This window comes from Panthera pardus, unplaced genomic scaffold, assembly GCF_024362965.1.
Source record: "Panthera pardus isolate Hobbes unplaced genomic scaffold, ASM2436296v1 HiC_scaffold_6, whole genome shotgun sequence".
NCBI lineage: Eukaryota > Metazoa > Chordata > Mammalia > Carnivora > Felidae > Panthera > Panthera pardus.
This window is the reverse complement of record NW_026526991.1, coordinates 127,252,350-127,275,761: the sequence shown is the minus strand read 5'-3', so window position 1 is coordinate 127,275,761 and position 23,412 is coordinate 127,252,350. Positions and strand designations below refer to the sequence as shown.

The 23,412-nt window shown below is 45.6% G+C and overlaps 1 protein-coding gene across 4 annotated transcripts in view; it reads right to left on the bottom strand.

Moving 5' to 3' along the window:
- NMT2 (N-myristoyltransferase 2) overlaps window positions 1-23,412 on the bottom strand; it is a 76,003-nt gene that overhangs the window by 24,147 nt on the left and 28,444 nt on the right. For 3 of the 4 annotated variants that reach the window (XM_019460691.2, XM_019460692.2, XM_019460689.2), the window contains exons 2-3: window positions 7,037-7,172; window positions 2,493-2,637 (exon numbers count right to left, since the gene is read on the bottom strand). In XM_019460691.2, the coding sequence (XP_019316236.1) occupies window positions 2,493-2,637; window positions 7,037-7,172 (281 nt within the window). Of the gene's footprint in view, window positions 1-2,492; window positions 2,638-6,572; window positions 6,616-7,036; window positions 7,173-23,412 lie in introns of all 4 variants that reach the window. The other variant, XM_019460690.2, reaches the window with a different exon arrangement.

Below are 23,412 nucleotides of genomic sequence, written 5' to 3'. Positions count from 1 at the left end.
ACCTGGCCGCCCACCTGGCCTGGCTCTCCGGATCCATCCTCAGGGACCACCCTCAGGCTCCCTCTGCACGTGAGGCCCTTCTCCTGCTCGCCACGTGGCTGGCAGCTTGAGTGTTTTCAGACAGAAGCTTACACATCGCTTTCCCCACAGCATCCTCTCCCTGACTAAAGCTTTTTCCTGCCTGGAGGATGCTCTCCCTCCACCCCCACCTGGCCACCACTTTTACCGTTCTCTCCCATCACTGTTTCTCCGGTACGTTGCCCACGGCATTTAATAATGGACACTCAACAAATAACTGATAAATCTTACTCAGCTGTCAAAAAGAAAGAAACCTTGCCATCTGTGACAACATGGATGGACCCTGAAGGCATCATGGGAAGGGAAGTAAGTCAGAGAGAGAAAGACAAATACCGTATGATTTCACTTATATGTGGAACCTAAAAACCAAAAATTCTCAACTCACAGACACAGATTGGTGGTTGTCGGGGGGGTGGGGGGGGGTGCGTGAAATGGGTGAAGGGGGGTCAAAGGTACAAACTTCCAGTTATAAAAACAAGTTCATTTTGGGGATGTCATGTACAGCCCGTGATTTATTTGGCAGTTGCTATGAGAGAAGATCTTAAAAGTTCTTACTATAAGAAAAAGAAAAACTGTAACTTTGTGTGGTAACGGATGATAACCAGACCCGCTGTGGGGGTCATTTTACAATGTATGCAAACACCCTATCGTTATGTTGTACACCCGAAACTAAAACAATGCTATATGTCAATTATACTCCAATGAATAAATAAACAGAACCGGAAGGAAAACAAGGAACAAATACCTGCTGAATTAATGACCCTCAGGTACAGGTTCTTGGCATCACCTTTTTAGGGGTGGAAGCCACAGGATCTGTACCAGCTACAAGGGGTTTCGTTTTCTCTTTCTAACCCCTGCCTTTGTCACATCCCTCTTTATATCCGCTCCACCAGCTCACCCCCCCTATGAATACCCGAGGCTCCATCAAGCCAGTCTGAGTGGTCAGGTTCTCAGCTGCTCCCTTAGAGTCCCTCCAGGACCTCTGCTTAGAGTCAGGCTACAGGAGGCTCTCTTGTCCCCCGGGGCACTGACCTAAAAACCACCAACAGCTTGCCAAGCAGCACTCAGCTGAACCCAAAACATTCAGTCAATAGACCTACACTGCTTTAGCTAACGGTCCCTCGATTCAATGGCATTTAAAATCCTGTAAATTCATGCTAGAGTCTCCCTCCACTACCAAATACATTTATTTCTAGAGCCTGAAAGAAAAGACCAGTGAGGATAACTGCTTTCTTCTATCTTTCACACTCCAAATCCCGTGCTTTTTAACATGTGTGGCTGCGAGACGAGCGGTAACTTTAAAAAGTGTGAAAACCACTATTTGAAGGCACAGACGATTGTTCCCTGATTTTTATATGACAAAACTGGTTATTTGTACGTCAGTGAACTATTATGAGATCTGGACGACACGTAACCCTTTACCTGACACAGATGCTGGAAGCTGAACAATCAAGAAGGAAAAACACAGAAATAATTATCATCTATCTTCATATGAGGATAACAGTAAGCAGTGGGTTTAGCTTTTTATGCAGTTAAAACAATTTTAGTGCATTTATATCATCACCCTTTTTACTGTGAAAAGAGAACACTTCAAATGATGTTTATGGACACGTAACAGGAGAAAGTCAGAGCGATGCCCGCTGCCCGAGGGGCCCCTGGAGACCTCCCGAGGGGCCCCGTCCCCTCGCTGTGCTGCCATGTTCTCCCACTGCTAACAACTAACACCAGTGGTGAGTGTGCAGAATCCTCTTGTTAAGAGGCATAACATTTTCCATTTCAATTAGGTTGAATAGGGCAAATTTCCTGTGTCTTTTGGAATAACTGAGATGTGAGACGGCTAAAAATTTATGTACAGGGAAAACTCTTCCGTGAAGCTTAAAACCAAAACTGGTTCTGAGACTGTCTTTTATATATATGTGTATTTTATTTTTTAGTTTTTTTTTAAACTTTTTTTATTTTGGGGGAGAGAGAGAGGGCATGCAAACAGCGGAGGGGCTCAGAGAGAGACTCCCAGGCAGGCTCCACACTGTCAGTGAGGAGCCCGATGTGGGGCTCGAGCTCACGAACCGTGAGATCGTGACTAAGCCGAAACCAAGAGTCGGACGCTTAAACAACTGAATCACCCAGGCGCTCCCTTTTACACATTTTTAAAAATATACGAATGTTTCAAGTGAGAAACCTGGGTTTTTTTATAGGAAGAGGAATGCGACTCTAAAACTGTTTCTGCTGAAAGCCAATATCACTACGCAATATTTATATTTTAAAGAAAAATATGACTTTTGTGTAAATTTCTAATCTGTGACATAAAGCAAATATGTTAAGTGAAGTTCCTTTTGTGTTTTTTGTTTGTTGTCAACCCAGCTGTGTTTTGGGGTGGGGGGAGGGGGGGGCACGGAAAAGGCAGAAAAGCTTACTTAATTTGGGTACCGGCTGGGTGTCCCAAAACTGGTATCTGTGTTTGGCAGCCTCATCAATGTTCCTGGCGGGGCCCTGGCATGCGGACAACAGCTCCATTGCTCTCTGGATATCCTGCAACTTCTGCATTGGAATGGTGGGATTCTATAACAGCAAAGACACACAGACACAAAGATGAGGAAGCTTACGTGGCTCCAAAACCTGGGCCAGACACGTGTGTATCTGCCCTGGAGACGACAACACCAAAAACACAATCTTCCTCTAAGCCTGGTCAGGGTCTTGGGCTCAAGCGCTAACGCACTAAAACAGAAGTGAACGCATTATGTTAAAGATCACAACAGCTCCGTAGCTTTAATGGGGCTTTGACGGTTTTGGAAATCTGAGGTAAAGCCAACCACCCGCTGGCTTCAGGGTCCCACCTGGCTGCGAGGGGTCGTCACCATCACTCATCTGGAAGGAGCGGCAGGGAGGAGTGACACACACGCATGAGTCACTGCCCTACAGCAGCCAGTCAGGCACACCCTTGGTGTCACTGTTAGGGTTAGTGCTCGGCAGCAGCAATGTGGGGACAAAGGAAAGGACTGCTAGGATGCAAACCAGGCAGAAAAGGGAAATTTTAGTTCAAAAAAAAAAAAAAGGGAAAAAGAAGACAGAAAGAACTGTGAATTGAGTGCTAAGCTGGGAAGGAAGTTAATCAAGAAAGAAAATCTCACTACGAATGCCTTCCTCCTGGACCACCCCCTGCCCTCTCCCAGCCCCGATCTTCCCCCAGAGACAAAACCTTCCAAAGAGCAGTTTCTTCCGAGAGTTTAGCTCTTTGGCAACCACAGCCTGTTTTCCCCAACCCAAGTGTTGGAAACTAACCTTTTTAAGTAAAACATATTCTCAGTCTGGAAAAACGAACGTATCTTTAAATTCTAAGGTTCCTTCCTCGAAGCCAACATTCCTCTTATCTCTGAAGATTCCCAGCTCTTTTTTTTTAATCCCTCAAATAATGCAATTCCACATGGAAAATGAGACTATTCCTAAAATGAGAGCACGCGGTGCTGAATAGTAAAATCACGGAGCTTTTTCAATACACAAAATGATTAGTTTTAGAACTTTGATGCCACACGAAGAATGCTCTTCATGTAGTTCAGAAGTGGTTGACGAGAATTTCAGAGCCCTTCGGTTTTCCTGTATGTCAACACACCATGGGCACCAAGGAGAGGTACCATCGACACTCGCTGGTTTATTAACAGTGGCTCTGGACTTCTGTTCAACTTTGAATCTGAGGTCTGTGGTCTGGAGTTGATCCTTTGACTTGGGAAGCTATACCCATGTGCCACAGTACAAAACAGGGTTTATTTAACACAGACTGCCCTGTCTTTGATTTGTCACTGGGTTTGCTTAGGATTCTTGCCACTACAATAACTCAAGGAAACAAAGTGCTGGAGTCTAACCAGAGATGGGTTGAGGTCAGTATCGTCTCCACTTCTAAGTCCAACGGCATCACCCAGGACTGCCACAATTCTGTAAGCTGTTTATCTGGTATTTTCATAGAGGTCTAAGTCACGAAGATCAGATTTCAATTACACATATTAACTTGAAAAAATACTTTGGCTAGTCCCATTTATTGTATTTTTAGATTTCTCTTGCTCTGGTCTCTTCTGAACCTCCAACATAAGAGGGACTGATTGCCAGCAAAATGAAATTTACATGCATTTGAACCCCCAACAAAGCAGTCTCTTTGAAGACCTATAATTTAACCAGGAACTCAGAGCACAGCATATTTCAACCAGTAATGCTTGAACACGCACCCGTTTATCTTTTTAAAAGCAAATTTGAACCTACACAGTGCCTGCACTGAATCTGTCATGCGAATTTTTCTTTCCTAATTTTGGAGTTAAATTCTCAATCCCTAACATACCAAACTCAAGCAGTTTTGCGGCCGACATGAATCAGCATCTTTGCTCCAAAGGAGCCAATCCTATCTCAGCTCCATAAAGACCTCAGAGTGGTGTCAACCCTACCTCATTAGCCTCATCAGGTTGACTAGCAGTCTTTCCACAAAATGACCATTCATGAAATATTTATATCTGAATGCTCACTATTTTAAGTGCTTTCTTAAAGTAGATACAAGTGAGCACAATTTTCAAATCCATGGTCATAAAGCAGCAAGGAAAATTCAGCTATGATATTTTCTTCTTTTTTTTTAATATGATTTATTGTCAAGTTAGCTAACCTACAGTGTATACAGTGTGCTCTTGGCTTTGGGGGTTGATTCCCATGATTCATCGCTTACATACGACACCCAGCGCTCATCCCTAGCTATGATATATTCTTAAAACTATCCATCCACCTTCCACACAGCAGCACCACCTAAGGGGAAACGATTTGGTGTTAGGGGAGGTGAGGATGTGTATCAACCCCATGTTAGCTTCCCGCTACCATATCCCTACGTCGGGCACACCTCTTTTCCTCGGTGGAATATTAAATACCAACAGTGCCCTTTATTTTCTCAATTTAATACCCTGGAAAAATGTCCAGGCCCTCCACCACTAAGACGTCTAAAGAATCCAGACAAATACCATCTTATTCTGGCCCTTGAGTGCAGAGGAGGGCATGTCCGAAACACCACCCGCTGTAATTTACAGGGTTATCCAGAGCCAGCATCTAGTGTAAGGGAAAAGAAGCCCCAGTTTAAAACAAAATGCAATGGAGGGGCGCCTGGGTGGCTCAGTCGGGTAAGCGTCCGACTTGGGCTCAGGTCACGATCTCACAGTTCATGGGTTCAAGGCCCACATCAGGCTCTGTGCTGACAGCTCAGAGCCTGGAGCCTGCTACAGATTCTGTGTCTCCCTCTCTCTCTGCTCCTCTCCCACTCACACTCTGTGTGTGTCTCTCTCTCAAAAAAAAATTAACCTTAAAAAAAATTTTTTTAAACAAATGCAATGGAGAAAAAGGCCCGCATTAAAACATTGTGATGTATTCTCGACCTAAAAAGAAAATAATTTCTCTACCATATGATGCAAGCAGTTCCTCCTGCAGTGACTAGCTCTAGTTTCTTGTAAGTGACCTTCAGAAGTAAAGGAAGGGTGCAAAACCACTGGGGGGTGTGGAGAGGGCAACGGGCTGTCGGTGATGGGAGAAGCAATAAGGAGGGTCACAGTGGCCTAGAAGTGACACCACAGGGATCCGACGAAGCGACTGAGGAACGGGAAAAATGAGTTTACGGTGCACCTTAATTGAGTGACCTCGGAAAGTATGCCTGGTGGACAGAGTATTTATCACCTGAGAGACGAGCTGAAAAGCGAGGGGCGGGGGAAGACCCCGTTTTCTTCTCACCCCACAGAGGGAAACTGGGCAAAGTAAGTATCCTCTCAGTGACTCCTGGTCCTTACGCGGAAAACGGTAACAACAAGAGAGACTGCCTGCAAGATTCGCTTCTCGTGATAAAGTGTCAACTGTGCACAAGGAAAAAAACCTTCAGCCCCACGAAACTTGCATAGCGCTAATAACCACCATGTAGGCAGTGCTTTATAATACAGAGATCATTTAACTGTAACCTCCTCCTCATGGCCCCGTGAGTTGGGGCAGGAGGCAAAAGGCATGACCCCCACGCCGCAGGTGAGGACACAGGCGCAAAGGGGTGACACCCACGCGTCTCGTGAGCCCACATTCCCCGGTCCACTCCCGAGCCCTTTCCGCTATACCACGCGCTACCCAGGAAACCCACACGGAGCTGTGACCGTCCGCGACATCTCTGCCTCGTCCTCCTTCGAATCTTGCCCCTTTCCACGCTGTGAGTTTCTTGCATCAAGAGGGCTCTGTGCGTCCCTGTGGCCAGCACACAAGGCCTGTGTTCACGGCCAGGGGACCGCGGCTGGCCACACAGGAAGGGGCGCCTGCCATCTGTCCCACCAGAGCCCCATGAGGCCGGCAATCTGCCAACACGGGGCTCAGCGGGACAACTGCTGGTTTGGTCCTGGATGGGTGTTTCTCCAGCGGGAATGTTAGGAGCGATTTCCCACCCTCGGCAATGGAATTTGAGAACGGCCACTGAAGACTGGTCAGACCCAAGGTCAACGAAGACTTACCCGTGGCTGCTCCCGCTGGAATCTGCTGCCAGATGGTGTTGTGCTATTCAGGTAATTAGACAGACACCCAGAAAAATTACAATGTGAATATCTTCTGAACTAAAAGTAATTAAATACTAAGTGTAACTTCAAAAAAGGAAAAGAAAAAAAAAAAAAACAGCACACCTAACAAGCTCCCAATGAGACTTAACTTCTTTCGCTACAATCTGCGTACTAATTTGCTCTGAGAAAAAGGAAAATTGCAGGCTCTATGCACATACACACAAAAACTCAGTCTGTACCTCTTAGTTATTCAGGTACTTAACATCAGCTTCAGGAGGCTGTAAATAGCCTCCAGGTACAGTGCCCTCCAGCATACAGCCACAGCAAATCCCTAAGGGTGCCCCAACACGGCACCGAGCTGCACAAACCAGCTCTCACGTGCGTGAGAAACCACAGAGGGGACAATAAAACAGGGGGCTCACTTTTGAAGGCTGCTGGATTTTAATCTCCTGGGAATCAGATGCCGAGTCTGACTTGGTGCCTCCGGAATTTGGTTTCTCCTTTTTTCGCTTCTGCTTCTTCTTTTTCTTTTTGGCACCCAAGTCTGCTCCGGGACTTCTGTTAGGAAATTTACAGAGGGCAAAACAAGAACAAAAAATCATTATATAAAGTTAATCATTTAGGACAACACAAATTAGACACAGGCAGGGGGAAAAAAAGCTGTCAGGATGCATGATACCGTGATCTATAAGAAACAAAGATATCTGATCATTCAGATGACCAAGTATGTAGCTCTCGTACCTATTTCCTACGTGACAAGAGCTTAAAAATGTCTCTTATGTTAATGATGTGACTTTTGGAAAGAGTCTAAGGATGGGGGCTGGTTGCCAGCGGTGCCTACCATGTGTTAGACGTTTGGAACTTTCAGTCCCAGCCCCCAACCCCTAGGGAGGAGAGGGGGGCAGAGCAGAATGGCCAATGACTTCATTAGTCACGTCTACGTATCGAAGCCTCTATAAGAACCCAAAAGGGCAGGGTTCGGAGAGCTTCTGGGCTGGTGAACACGGGGAGGTTCAGGGAGAGTAGCGGGCTCAGAGAGCACAGAGGCTCCACACCCCTTCCCCACACCCAGCCCTGCGTATCTCTCCCATGGGGCGCACCTGATTTCTTTTCTGATAACCCGGTGATCTAGTAAAAAAAAAAATGTTTCTCTCGGTTCTGTGGCTGTTCTAACAAATCAAATCAGACCAGGGGTCTTGGGAACCTCTGATTTACAGCTGGCTGGTCAGAAGTTCAGGTGACAACTTGGGTTTGTAGCTGGCGTCTGAAGTGGGGGGACAGGGTAGGGTGGGAGCAGTCTGGCGGGACTGAACCCCTACCCCAGGGAATCTGATACTACTTCTGGGTAGACAGTATCACGGCACAACTGTATGAGAATTCTACTTGTGACCTATAACTGCCTGGTGTCGTGTGGGAAGCCCCACCCCCTCACACACAGGATGGGATTAGATCCAGAAACTCACAACAGGATGTAAAGCAGGAAATGAAATTTAGATGCGAAGTTAACAGGACAAGTAACAAAGAATCATCAGTCTACACTCAGTCATAGTACAGGTGCTTAGATCTCAGATATCATTAGAGCAGGAAGACTGTAGATACAGATCATATTTTATCATGGAAGTCAAACAGCTCTCACATGTATCACTGCTCTGCTAACCTACTTTTTTAGTCAGTCAGCCCTTTAAGGGAGAGATACATGTAAAAAACTCCATTATAAACATCTCTTGGGTACAACAAGCCACTAATCTCAACACCACAGAGCCAAAGAAACCACTTCTCTGCAGAAGGGAAATTGTCCTTAATAAACAATTTAACAAGAGGAATGAACAACAAAAAATTCTACGTGAAAAAAAAAAAAAAAAAAACGTTCACTGGTAAAACATTTCTGTCTGGAACTCTTGTCAACTTATGGCTGTCACCTTCTGAAAGAGCAAAAGAAACACAGAGAGATTTGCAATTTCCAGTTACCTGGATCTACGCTACCAAAGTATTCCCAGAAGGTAAGTTAAAATTCAGAGTCCAAGATTACTACCGCATTATTGCCTGGACGTAGGGAAAAGTGATAGAAACAATCAGTTCCATTCTATTGTTCTCAATTATCTTTTGCTGCCTGCTTTCTCTCTTGAATTTTTACCTAATTATCAAATATACATGCATCATACAAGATACAAGTCTTACTGATATATATTAACTGATATATATTAACAGCTTTAGAACATTGTCCTTCAAAGGCAGCCAATGGTTTTTCTGGTATATATTCTTCCAAAATATTCTTTCTTCTCTAAGCATGGCTTCGTTTTTACTATGAATAAGTTGGGTTTTTTTTTTCTTTTTCTTTTTTTCCTTTTTGATGGACAGTATGCGTGAGAGCAGGGTAGGGGCAGAGAGACAGGGAGAGAATCCCAAGCCAGCTCCACACTGTCAGCTCAGAGCTGGATGCAGGGTTCAACCCCACGAACCGTGAGATCATGACCTGAGCTGAAATCAAGAGGTGGATGCTCAACCGACTCAGCCACCCAGACGCCCCTATCATGCGTAAGTTTTAAACAAAAACTGAATCTTAAAACCATACCATTTGCTGGGGCCCCTGGGTGGCTCAGATGACAGAGCGTCCGGGCTCAGTAATGATCTCACGGTTTGTGGGATTGAGCCCCACGACAGGCTCTGTGCTGACAGCGTGGAGCCTGCTTGGGATTCTCCCTCTCTCCCTCTCGCTGCCCCTCCCCCACTCACACAGGCTTGTGCACACGTGTTCTCTCTCTCTCTCTCTCTCTCTCTCTCTTAAAACTAAACAAACATTAAAAAAAACCAACATACCATTTGCCAGCTTGCTTTTTTTCTCCTTCCACTTAATGTTCCCTAGACTCCTTTCCATGTCAGGATACACCGAGCTACCTCATTTCTTTTTAGCAGGTGGAGAGCATTCCATTGTGTAAATATATATTTTATTTAACCAGTTCTATATTAAAAAATCCTACTGCCAAAAAAAAAAAAACTCTGGTATTTACATCTTTATGCTTTCACAAAGGTGGAAATGCTAGGTCAAAGAGCATGCACATTTTTAGTTTTAGTAAGAAAATGAAGATCACTTTACTAAACTGTACCAATAGCCTCTCCACCAACAGTAAATCAGTTTCTGGTTCTGCATGTAAAGAGCTTAGAAATCACTGCTCCATCCTAACAGACTGAAAAATCAACAATTCCTACTGGATCCAAGAGAAAGGCAAGGGCACCGGGCAAACTAGAGGCCCCAAGACTGGAGATGGATGGGTGAATACAGGGTATTGAGGCTTCCCAGAGCAAAGCCAGAGGAGTGCACATCTCCATGGGAGCCGCTGCTCAAGGAAGAAAACCCCAAATGTAGGGCGTGTGGGTGGCTCAGTCGGTTAAGCGTCCAACTTTAGCCCAGGTCATGATCTCACGGTCTGTGAGTTCAAGCCTGTGCTGACAGCTCGGAGCCTGGAGCCTGGAGCCTGCTTCGGATTCTGTGTCTCCTTCTCTCTCTGCCCCTTGCCTGCTTGCAATCTGCCTCTCTTTGTCTCTCAAAAATAAACATAAAAAGAAAGAAAGAAAGAAAGAAAGAAAGAAAGAAAGAAAGAAAGAAAGAAAGAAAGAAAGAAAGAAAGAAAGAAAAAGAGAAAAGAAAAGAAAAGAAAAGAAAAGAAAAGAAAAGAAAAGAAAAGAAAAGAAAAAAGAAAAGAAAACCCCAAATGTAACAGACCAAGTGCTGGGCCCTGCGTGTGGAGAAGGGGACCCACACTTTACCCCCAGGAGCCCAATCAGGTTCCCACAGCAAATACCAGACAAAACTCCTCACACACGCCTGGCAGTGGGAGGCGAAGAGGTGACGTTCTGAAATCTGCCAGTGCACTGTTCTCAACAAGGCCTGCCCCCGGGAGAAACCAGTCGACCAGAGCCTAACAGACATGGGGAAAGGAAATATCCGACCCCAGCCCACTGTGGCATCCTGTCCCACATACGCGGGGAGAAGAAAACTGAAGAAAGCACAAGTGAGTTTGCAGTCCAGAGGCACAGGTTCACTAAAGGCCAACAGGGGCCCAATCGCGGGACCACGGAACTTCCCCGGCCCACACCGTGCCACCATGCTACCAAATGCCCACTTACGGCCATTCCTCTTACCAAGTACCTCGCGTCTGGCTATCAAGAGAAAATTACAAGGCGTACTGAAAGGCCAAATACACAGCTGGAAAAGAGACCAAGCACAGAAACCAGATAGGCCAGCACAGAAACCAAATATGTGAAACAGGGGCGCCTGGGTGGCTCCGTGGGTTAAGCGTCTGACTTTGGCTCCGGTCACTATCTCACAGTTTGTGAGTTTGGGCCCCACATCGGGCTCTGCGCCGTCAGTGGGAGCCTGCTTCGGATCCTCTGTTCTCTCTCTCTCTCTCTCTGCCTCATCCTGCTTGCACTCTCTTTCTCTCTCAAAAATAAATAAGCATTAAGAAAAAATATTTGAGGGGCGCCTGGGTGGCTCAGTCGGTTAAGCGTCCGACTTCAGCTCAGGTCACGATCTCATGGTCTGTGAGTCCGTGAGTTCGAGCCCCGCGTCGGGCTCTGGGCTGATGGCTCAGAGCCTGGAGCCTGCTTCCGATTCTGTGTCTCCCTCTCTCTCTGCCCCTCCCCTGTTCATGCTCTCTCTCTGTCTCAAAAATAAATAAACGTTAAAAAAAAAAAAATTAAAGAAAAAATATTTTAAGTAACATGACTGAGAATTTCCCCCATTTTGTCAGACACCAAACCACAGACCCAGGAAGCTCGGAGAACACCAAGGAGGATACACGTCAAAAAACACTCCGCCTCAGCACAGGCGTTATCATTTTCAAACTACTGAAAATCAAAGATTAAAAAAAAACCAACCACCCTGAAAGAAGTCAGAGGCAAAACACACCTCACCTATAAAGGAACAAAGAGCCGTGTAAGTAGATGAGAACGTCAGTGTCCCAGCCTCTCTGCCAATACTGAAATATTACCATTCTTTTTCATCCCTGATCCTCTGACAGGTAGAAACGTCTCACTGAAGATTTAATTTTTCTTTGTTTAATCAGGAGCGCGGCTATACATCTTTTCGTGTTAATGGACCACTTCTAGTTTTCCATGAGTTGCTCACTCATATCCTTTTTCTGTTAGCCCTGTCTTTAAAAAGTTGATTTGTAGGTGGTCTTTAGAACCACGTGGATGGAACCTATCAGGTGTTAAGTATTTTTACTTCGGGCACTTTTCTTTCATCCTTCCAACGGCCCTGTGCAATACTGCTTCATGTCTGCATCACACTGTCTAAGCTGTTGTGTATAATTTAGATTGCAAATACTCTACCCGGTGTATTTTTTATGGTATCTTCTCCTGTACAGACATTTAACATTTTGGTGGAGACTAATACTTAAAAAATTTTCCCTTGTGGCTTCTGGGGCTTTTAAACATTGCTTATTAGAAAGACCTTGCCTATTCTAAAACTATATAATCATCCTTCTGTGTTGTCCCTCTATTGACTCTATGACTTTTGGAAAATAATATTTAGCTTTCTAATTCATTTGGAATAAAAGTGTGAAGTACCATGTCTCTATTTTTCAAGAATACATTATAAATACAAGCCCCGTTGTAACATAACTTGTTATTACTGGGTCACACTGCACCTGCTAAAGACTGATAAGCAAATACAATAAGGGAGGCAGACCGGCCGATTTATTGGATGCAATGACCTAGTGAGCTTCTCTTTTTGCCAGACACCATGCCGGGTGCAAGCAATTTCCAAACATGTCTGAAAATTCTTTGATACTTTTCCCAAGAAGAGGTGGAGTCAATTCTCCTCCCCTCGAATCTGGGCAAGCTTGTCACCCCTGCTCTTTACCCAGCAGGAGTGACACCGTGTGATTCTGGACGCTAGGTCACAAAAGGCCATGCAGTTTCCAGCTCCTTGAGGATGTCACTCTGGGGGCAGCCAGTGCACCGGCCTGGCCTCCGGGCAGCTGCCGGCAGCAACGGGGGTGGGGGGAGGGAGCCCGGCAGGACCACCAGCTCGGTCAGGCCTGCACCTGCACAAGACACCAAGTGAGAAACTGCCTTTCCACCTCCTTACCCACAGCAGGTGCGAGCATAACAAAGTGACCGCTGTTCCGTGTCACTGCCTTGGCGATGATCTATTACACAGCAATAAATCTGGATCAGAAATGCGGTGCCTGGAAATGGAGGGCCACTCTAATAAATCCCCAAAACACAAGGCAAGGGCGCCAAGAAAAAGGGAGACAGTGTTTCATGTCATGATTATTTCAGTGACTTTTTCATTTTCAAATATGGAATCTGATCGAGGAAGGGAGACCCGTGTTACATACTACAGGAACATTTATAAAGCTGTGGCCGGTGATGATGTACAGAAAATGTACCTACGAGCTGATGATCTAACTAAAAAGATTTCTGAGCAGAGGGTTGCAGCTGCTGGCTTTGCCCAGCTGTTGATAATGGCAAGAGAGAGATCAACTGAAGAAAGAATAAGCTATTCTGTTTCCAAGTGGAAGTCAGAGAACATATAAACTCACCCAGTACTTTGTAGGTTAAAAAATAATTGTTCCTCATTCCCAGCATCTTCAGAAGGCACGGGGTTTGCACATTAAGAAATGGCCTCAGGACAGAAACTCAACACTAGGGTGGAGCTGTATGACCCTTTGTGAGGACCTGAGAAAGATCTAAGGTGGTGCCTTTGGACGTTCCAGACAGACAAAAGGCCTTCTAAATCTCTTGAAGGATGGGACTTGTCTATCCTCTGTAAACAGAGCTTCTAAGAATCTCTTTCCTACAGCATCCTTACCAGGAACCCAACCAAGAGAAAAGCTTATCTGAAAGAAGAGAATTCTGGGTGGCTTTTGTCTAACAGAGTGGATTAAAATGAAAACTGCAGGAGAGCCCCCAACACCTTTCTAAAAGCATTATACCCGCTTGAAAGAGAGCAGAACAAAATGGAAACAAGACTTTGGACCCTCAACCTTTTATAGGCAGGAAGCAAAGGTTACTCACTCAGGTGCAAAGTCCATTTTCTTTTGGAAGGGTGATTGGAAAGCCAGCACCAAGAGCCCGAAAGACAAGACACCAGAGCCACGGAGGACAGCTCCCAAGGACTGGGACTGAACTTGGATTCAGGAGCTGGAGACACTGATGAGGGAGCGTGGGGCAGGTTGAGGGCAAAGTGCAGGCTAACAGCAGCCTCTCCCCCTGCCCCTCACCATGGGACATGTATGATATTCCTTGGACCCTCCAGGCTACCCAAAAACAGGAAAGGACAAAAACAAACAAAAAAGGTTAAACTGTAAGAATATCCACCAGTTTACCAGAAAAAGGCAATCCCATCATAGCCTAAAGTCCAGGAACTCCCTACTGTCTTAATACTTTGCAACAGGGAGAAACAACCTTAGCTTGACAATAGCTAGGCCTCCAGAAAGTCTGTTTGGGAAACTCCCTCTTGACTCTATGTCCCCCCACTCCATAAAACAATGTCTCCCCACAACCCCGATGCAGCTCTTCCTGCCCATGGTTCCCGTCCATGAGCTTCAATAAAATCACCTTTTTGCGCCAAAGACATCTTCGAGAATTCTTTCTCGGTCATCAGCTCTGGGACTCACAAACCCATCACCCCAAAACCTCATCAATACGCTCCTGATTGGATTTCAGAACTGCCACAGACCATTGAGTATGGTTTGCTCTCTACTAACCCGCTCTGGGATGGAAATATCCACCAGGGCTCTCTGACACCTGTCCACCATTTCACAAGGGATGTGTAGGAAGTGGACATGATCACACCTAGACTCAGTTTACATGATGAGATCCTAGACTTAAAGCTTGAGCCTAATATATAAGCCAAAACACAGATATGATTCTGGAAAGGGTCTTAGGGAGAGTAAATGTAGTCCACATATGGGAGAATATAATTTTTGGCCAGAAGATGGACTGTGGTAGTTTTCAACACGCACTCAACACTTTTAAGACTCCTTCCAAATGAAAGATGGTGTAACAGACAGTTCACAATTGGTTACTGCTTAGTTTTCACCGGAGACTAACGTTTCTAAAAGTAAAAGGTCTGATCAACGTAATTGAGACTGCCAAGAAATGACCAGGAAAGCAACTCTGTATGCAGGGAAAGTAAGACATGTCTTTTATAAGAAAGTTATGAAGAATGGGAATACATTTTTATTGAGGGAAAAGTAGTAACTTGTCCTAAAATGAGACTGGCTATTTAAAGAGGGAAAACTTAAAACAAAATCTGAATGTGAGAAGAAAGTTGTAGAAGGTCTGTGAAGGAAATCATTGCTTTTTGGGTTTTTTTTTTTTGAGAGAGAGAGAGAGAGAGAGAGAGAGAGAGAGCGCGCATGCGAGCTGGAGAGGGACAGAGGAAGGGAGAGAGAATTCCAAGCCTGCTCCACACCTAACACGGATTCCATGCCGACATGTGAGATCAGGACGTGATCCCAAATCAAAAGTTGGATGCTCAACTGAGCCACCCAGGAGCCCCGTGAAGGGAATCTTTGGAAAAGAATTTTATGTGTGGTTAGGACTCAGGCAGGCATGAATGAATTTTAAAAGGACACCTGTATTAAGACTGAAGCTTGGCTCTTCTCTCTGTTAAAAAGACAAAGTTTTTTCGGATTGTTGGTCTCCTCTTGATAAGAGATTGTAAACAAAGCTTTTGTTTCTTTATCTGCCCAGAAAAACAAAGTTTCTATGCTTTGTCTTTATCAGGTCTTTGATTACTTAAGAGAACAGAAACTTCTCATTATTAAAGGACCTAAGTTTAGGTGTGGTAGTTTTCACCTTCCTTCCACCTTTTTTATTTTTTCAACGTTTATTTATTTTTGAGAGAGAGAGACAGAGCATGAACAGGGGAGGGGCAGAGAGAGAGGGAGACACAGAATCTGAAACAGGCTGCAGGCTCTGAGCGGTCAGCAGAGAGCCCGACGCGGGGCTCGAACTCACGGGCCGTGAGATCGTGACCTGAGCCGAAGTCGGACGTTTAACCGACCAAGCCACCCAGGCGCCCTTGGTTAAAGAGATGATTAAATATTAAGTTTTGTAATGATCTGTAATCCTATTTGGGTATGTGCTTTAAAACCTTCTGAAGTTTTTAACAAAAGTTCCTAAATATTCAAATCTAAATGAAGTCTTTTTGACTCATTAGGCATGTTCATTTGGAATGTTATTTGGGGAACACTGTTAAATAAATGATGATAAACCTTCTTAGGTTATGTTGTATGGGTAAATGGTATCACTGTTCTTATATAAAATCTCTCAAGTTTTAATATGTCTTGGTATAAGGTCATCACTTGGCATTCTTTTTTTTAATGTTTATTTTTGAGAGAGAGAAAGAGACAGAGTGTGTATGGGGGGGGGGGGTGCAGAGAGAGAGAGAGGGAGACACAGAATCTGAAGCAGGCTGCAGGCTCCGAGCTGTCGGCACAGAGCCTGATGAGGGGCCCGAACTCATGAACCACGAGATCATGACCTGAGCCAAAGTCGGAAGTTTAACCGACTGAGCCACCCAGGCGCCCCGTCCCTTGACATTCTAATTGGTGAGACGCTGCATGTCACAGAAATAACCTGATTTCCTTGTCAACTGCTTTATAATGAACTCTCATCAAATCTTTAAACATGGCCATTTTTGAGTCATTTATACTTTGCCTTTGCTCTTGGAAAGTGTGTTTCATGTTCAAGGAGATTCATTGAAAGGGCTTTTGATAACTACAGGTTTCTGATATCTTTAAGATCGTAAAATTAAACTGGGTAAGAATTTTTGGAACTAAAGGAAAAGCTGCATTCAAACAGAACAAGAGGTGGCAACAAGGGACTGAATGGACTGAGGAAGATGACAACAGTTTTGTGACTCTGGTTTGAGCTGGTTCTCTAACGTTTGCTCTTCCAGATTTAAGGAAACTGTCATACCTATGACTTGCATAAACATGATAAAATATTCCTTTGTGAACAAACTGAAACATTTATCTTTCCTCCCTTCCCAAACCCTCTAGATTTCGGAAACTCTCAGCCAGCGTTCTTTCCTTCATGGCAATTAAAATTATTTGCATAGGGGCGCCTGGGTGGCTTGGTCGGTTAAACGTCCGACTTCGGCTCAGGTCATGATCTCACAGTCCGTGAGTTCGAGCCCCGCGTCGGGCTCTCTGCTGACCGCTCAGAGCCTGCAGCCTGTTTCAGATTCTGTGTCTCCCTCTCTCTCTGCCCCTCCCCTGTTCATGCTCTGTCTCTCTCTCTCAAAAATAAATAAACGTTGAAAAAATAAAAAATTTAAAAAAAAAAATAAAATTATTTGCATAAGTTCAATAAAAATCTGTCTTCCTTGTAACAGGACACCACTGGAAATGCTGGTTACGTTATCAAGGTTTTGACTGGAATGTCATACTGGAGAGACACACACAGACTCCAATATGACCACACAGCTTCAAGGAACTAATTCAGGTTGACTTCATGCAGCCAACAGAGCACTTGCAAATGGTGGCCTGACCCTGCTTAGAGTTCCCAGCAGTCTTAGGAGGTGAGTAAAGAAGGTCACTTCCTGATGGCTGCAGGAAACCGTAGGATGTTTTGGGGACCTCAAGAAGAGGAATTCGTCCAAATCTATAGGTATTTCAGGCGATCTTTTTTTTTTTTTAATTTATTCATTTTGAGAGTTAGCATGCACGTGAATGGAAGAGAATGTGGGGGAGGGGCAGAGAGAGAGGGAGACAGAGAATCCCAAACAAGCTCCCTGCTGTCAGTGCAGAGCCTGATGGGGGCTCGAACTCACAGACCATGAGATCATGACCTGAAGTCGGACACACTTAACCGACTGAGCCACCCAGGTGCCCTACTGCAAGGCAAATCTGAAGGCAAGTATTTGCCTTGGAGTTCAATCTAAAATTCATCATAGGGGCGCCTGGGTGGCTCAGTTAACCGCCAGACTTTGGCTCAGGTCATGATCTCCCAGTTGGTGGGTTTGAGCCCTGCATTGGGCTCTGTGCTGTCAGCTCAGAGCCTGGAGCCTGCTTCAGATTCTGTATCTCCCTCTCTCTCTGCCCCTTCTCAGCTCACACTCTGTTTCTCTCTCTCTCTCTCAAAAATAAATAAACGTTAAAAAAATGTTTTTTTAATTCATTATAAAAAGTCCCAGCAAAGCAGATTTATAAGAACTTATACAATGATTATTCTTGCTGTGCTTATGCCAATAATTGGGCCAAGTTTGTTAAAACTGGACTTGTTTTACAGATTAGTCTACTTTGGCTATCTCTGATGAAAATGAGAGTGATTTTAATTTTTTTTTTTTTAATGCTTATTTATTTTTGAGAGAGACATAGACAGAGTGAAAGCAGGGGAGGGGCAGAGAGAGAGAGAGAGAGAGAGAGAGAGAGAGACAGACAGAATCAGAAGCAGGTTCCAGACTCTGAACTGTCTGTCAGCACAGAACCTGATGCGGGGCTCAAACCCACGAACAGTGAGATCATGACCTGAGCCGAAGTTGGACACTCAACCGACTGAGCCACCCAGGCACCCCAATAGAGTGATTTTAGAGAGAAAATTTATATTTCAGTAACACACCTTTTGGGATATAAAATTCTAGCTTTGGTGGTTTTGGGATGTTTGTCGCTTGCCTAAGCTAGACAACTTGAGGTAAACTTCAGAGAATGGCCACGATAGCTCATGTATAGAGACAATCTTCTTGCCTATTACTCAGCGGGGATAATAACAGGACCCCATGGGCACATGATTATTTTAACAGTTGGACAATAGGATGGATTCCTCAACGGTTGTATAAGTCAACTATCACCGTGACTTACTACATGGCTTACTTACTACATGGCTGGGATAGCAAAACGCTCCTCGAAAGCTGGAGCAAACCCCACTCCATGGGTTAGCTATGGACTTGTGCAAATAGTGGATGGCCCACCTTCCTTATGATTAAAGTGGATGATGCACTTAGGGATGCCCATATCTCCCAGAGGAGTTGTCTCCTACATGCCAGTGATTCCTTGTAATCAGGACAGTGTTAAAGCTAGACATCAGGCAAAGAGGGCTTCTTGATGGTTTTATCCCTTGATCCTTTGTCCCAGGAGCTGCCTCTATCAATGTAGAATTACAAGTAAAGGCTTTAGCTAAGCATACAGTGGCCACCTTTAATTAAACCCAGCAAATAGTCACCCTCCTAAATGATGAAACCACATAAATTTGAAAAGCAGTCCTTCAAAACTGGATGGAACCTTGGGGCACCGGGGTGACTTACTCAGTCTGACTCTTGATTTTGGATCAAGTCATGATCCCAGCGTCGTGGGATCAAGCCTCACATCAGGCTCCATGTTGAGCATGCAGCCTGCTTAAGACATTCTCTCTCTCTCTCTCTCTCTCTCTCTCTCTCTCTCTCTCTCTCTCCCCCTCTCTCCCCCCACCACCTCACCCTGTCCCTCTCCCCTGCTAGCACTCTAAAAAACAAGACAAAACAAAACAAAACACAGCATGGCCCCTGATATTATGACCGTAGCCCAAGAAGAAACCTATACTCTCATCAAAACAGAATGTTATGTCAGGGGGCCTACATGGCTCAGGTCTTGATTCCAGTTTGTGGGTTCGAGCCCCACATCAGGCTCTGTGTTATCAGCGTGAATTGAGATTCTCTCTCTCTCCCACTCTGTCCCTCCTGTGCTCGCTCGCTCTCCCCAAATAAATAAAGTTAAAAAAAAAAAAAAAACCAGAATGTTGTGTCTACACTCCAAATTACCCGAAAACTGAAGCCACAGAAGATTTAAACAAACATATCACTGCTGTAAACACTCTAGCTCTAGATTCTTTTAGTACTTGGCTAAATTTGATTCCTTCCAAATGGAAACATGCCCTGCTTAGCATTGCTATATTTCTTGTTCTTTGTAGTTGTTGTTTGACTTTTTTGTATTCGTCAAATGGGAGCCTATGCTATTCGCACAAGCGTGGAGATGCCCTTACCGTATATTTCGGGAGGGACTAGGGAAAGGAAATCCTACCCTGTCAGAGTCCTCCGGTCTGAAATCCCTGCGTCATCCCTGGTCAGCAGGAAGTGGCTACAGAAGAAACGGGCTTGTCCTTCCACAGAACTGGGATGCTGTTCTGCCGGTGGGGATGTGAAAGGAGACCTCCACTACCTCTATTTTGACCTCAGTCAGTACTTCCTAATTGATTAAGTTCTTCTTTCCAGCTTATCTGTCAAGTCAGGCAAAAGACCCTGCAGGCAAAGCATCCCATACAGGAACCAAAACTACCTCCTCAAGCAATAGGGACTCCCTAGACACCAGCGAGACCCCTAAGACAATGATCGACCTGACCTTGACTGCCCCCCTGCATGTACCCGCCGACCTCTGTCTCATGTTTTCCTTAAATAAACCTGGAAGCACTTTGGAGACACTCTTCGGAGACACTCTTTGAGGCCTCACCGAAATAAATTCCTTTCTTGTTTCACCTCCACTCATCTCTCTGCCTGTGGATGTTGTCAGTGGTGAGGGACTGACCCTGGTCTATTTGGGACCCCTCGAGCCAGGTGCTCTTGCACCCCTGCGCCCTGGGAATAGTCCCACTCCCCTGAATGTGTGCACTTACAGTCTTGTGGCTCACTGACAACCAAGCACTCACAACGGATGTGTCAATATGTGACTTCCAAGTCTAGTGAGAACGGCAAGCGGCCCCCACCCACTTCTTGTGGAATAACTCTTTCGGTCAGGCGACCCTGAATCCAGCCCTGCTTGGGGGGGGGCCAGAGGTGGGCACGCGGAGGGAGGAACACGCTGAGCCACAGCTACCGGCCGGCCACACGAGTGAGCCACCTTGGGTGTCTAGTCTGGCGGAGCCTTCCGCTTACCACGGCCCCAGCTGAAATCTGAACGTGGACTGCATGAGCCCCAGTGAGAAACCCTTGCAACCGGGCTCTTTCCAAATTCCTAACCCACAGGATCTGTGAGCCTAATCAGATGTCTGTTGTTTGCTACACAGCACCAGTTACCGGAACAACAGCAAACAGAGCAAAGTCCTGTCTTATGAGGCATATCATCCTAAGGCAGTAGGTAAGACGCAAATGGGAGGCCCACGGGAAGCTAAATGAGACAGGGCCTGTAGTGTGCAGTCTAGCGGCCTGCACAAAGAAAGCCGGCCAATAAGCATCAGGTACTGCTATTACTACGGGGATAAGCATGTTGTTTTCTCTGCCAGGACATCCGTGTCTCCTTTGCTGCCTGGTAAACTGCTTATCACTCAAGATTCACGCCAAGAATCACCTCCTCCGAGAAAGCTTCTTGCTCCTCCCCTAATCTGATTAGGTGTCCCCAACGCAATGACCCCCCTGTCACTGCCATCTGAGCATCTTTCCACGTAGCACACTCTAACCTGGTGCTCTTATCTGCTCTTCCCACTACAATGTAAGCTCCGTAGGAACAGAATGTCTGTCATTTCTCCGTAAAATGTATGAAATAGTAGAAAAAAATGTATCAGTCGCTGATCATCAGAAAGACCAAGCCATGATTAGAAGCTTGGAATTTTCAGGGGCGCCTGGGTGGCTCAGTCGGATAAGTGTCCAACTTTGGCTCAGGTCATGATCTCACGGTTCGTGAGTTTAAGCCCCACGTCAGGCTCTGTGCTGACAGCTCAGAGCCCGGAGCCTACTTTGGATTCTGTGTCTCCCTCTCCTTCTCTGTCCCTCCCCTGCTCATGTGCTCTCTGGCTCGCTCGCTCTCTCTCTCTCTCAAAAATAAATAATCAAAAAGAAAAAAAGAAGCTTGGAATTTTCAGCCCTCCCCACCATTCTCCAGAGAAGGGAGAGAGGCTGGAAACGGAGTTAACAACCAATCATGCCTACTCACGAAGCTTCATTAAAATCCCAAACGTACATACGGGATTTGGAAAACTTCCAGGTTGGGAGTACACGGAGGTGCTGCGAGGGTGGGGCACCTGCAGAGGGCGTGGAAGTTTCATGCCTCTTTCCACATCCCCTGCTGCATGCATCTCGTCCATCTGGATGTTCATCTGTACCCTCTATCGCATCCTTTTACAGTAAACTGGTAAACAGTAAGTCACCGTTTTCTTGAGTTCTGTGAATTCAAACTAATTGAGCCTGAGGAAGGGGTTGTATAATCTCCCAACTTATAACTGGTTGGTCAGAAGCAGGGGTGATGACCGGGGCCTGAGACTGGCATCTGAAGCGGGGAGGGGGGGAGTCATGTGAGATGACCTCCAGGAAGACAATATCAGAAAGGAGTTAGTAGGTAGGGCACCCAGCTGGTGTCGCAGAGCAGCTAGGTGGAAAGCCCACACCCCCGGTGTCACAGTGCTGTGATGTGGCAGGAGTGGGAACGTAAAGGAGAAACACAGCGGGAGAGCAGGGTTTTCCTACTCAGATGTGTGGTAAACATTATTCCTGCTCACCAACATTTTTTTCTGAAGTAATCTCCACACCCAGCATGGGGCTCAAACTCACGACCCCGAGATCAAGAGCTGCATGCTCAGGGCACCTGGGTGGCTCAGTGGATTAAGCATCTGACTCTTGATCTCAGCTCAGGTCTTAATTTCAGGGTTGTGAGTTCAAGCCCCACACTGGGCTCCTCGGTGAAGCCTACTTTATAAAAGAGGGAAAAAAAAAGTGGGGAGGGGGTGGTTGCATGCTCTACTGACAGCCAGCCACTCTCTGTACCAGTATTTCTGAATCTCCTCCCCCACGGGCACTGGAAAGTACCACACATATACATACATCCCCATCTCCTGGAAACTGATGTGCGAATAGGCAGTTCACTCAGCCAATGGAAAGTGAGAACAAGTGACAGGTGTCACTCCCGGGGGAAAGGTGGAGAGTCATTACACTTTCCTCTTTGCTGACTTCACCCTCCCGCCAAGCCCTGCAGCCCTGACACAGGAGCGGATGGAGCCTCCTACCTAAGCGACACCCCTGATACCTCTAAGGAGTGGGGGACCCTGCCTGCACGCACACAGTGTGGGTGGGAGACAAACCTTTGGCGACCTACACAACAGAACTGTGAGCTTTTTTTTTATTTTAACCCACAGGATACCTCAGAGTATCCTAATTGATAACAAAGCCTTATCACCCAATAGCAAGGTCATAAAGGGACTCTTCTTTCCTTCAGTTATTATGTATTAAAATCATAAACTTTTCCATTTAAAATTGACAATTCACTCCTCTGTAAAGTTGAAATATAAAAGGTATCTCCCAACGTTTAAAAAAAAAAATCACCCCCCAAAAAGAGAAAGGTGGGGTGCCTGGGTGGCTCAGTCAGTTAAGCATCTGACTTCAGCTCAGGTCAGGATCTCGCGGTTTGTGAGTTCGAGCCCCACAGTGGGCTCTGTGGTGACAGCTCAGAGCCTGGGGTCTGCTTCGGATTCTGTGTCTCCCTCTCTGCCCCTCCCCCACTCCACACTCTGTCTCTCAAAAATGAGTAAATGTTAAAAAAAATTTTTTTAAATTTTTAGAAACATACATAAATAAAAGGTACCTTCCATAGTGAGAAAAACTATTGAAGAGACAGTGCTTGAGATGCAGACTCATAGCTCCCTGTTCCTGATCCTGAAATAGAAAGCAGTGCGCATTTTTGGAGACAACATGAAGACCCAGCCAAACGACAGCCAAGTGGTCTAAAAACAGTCACGCGTTCCTACCCCAAAATGAGTGGTTTATTTTCATCACATTTGTACTATTGTGATGTTTATATTTCAAATCATCTGGTGGCTAAAGACAACCATAAATATCTGACTAGCAACTGGGCTTAAACACATCAGAGCCACATACTGGCGC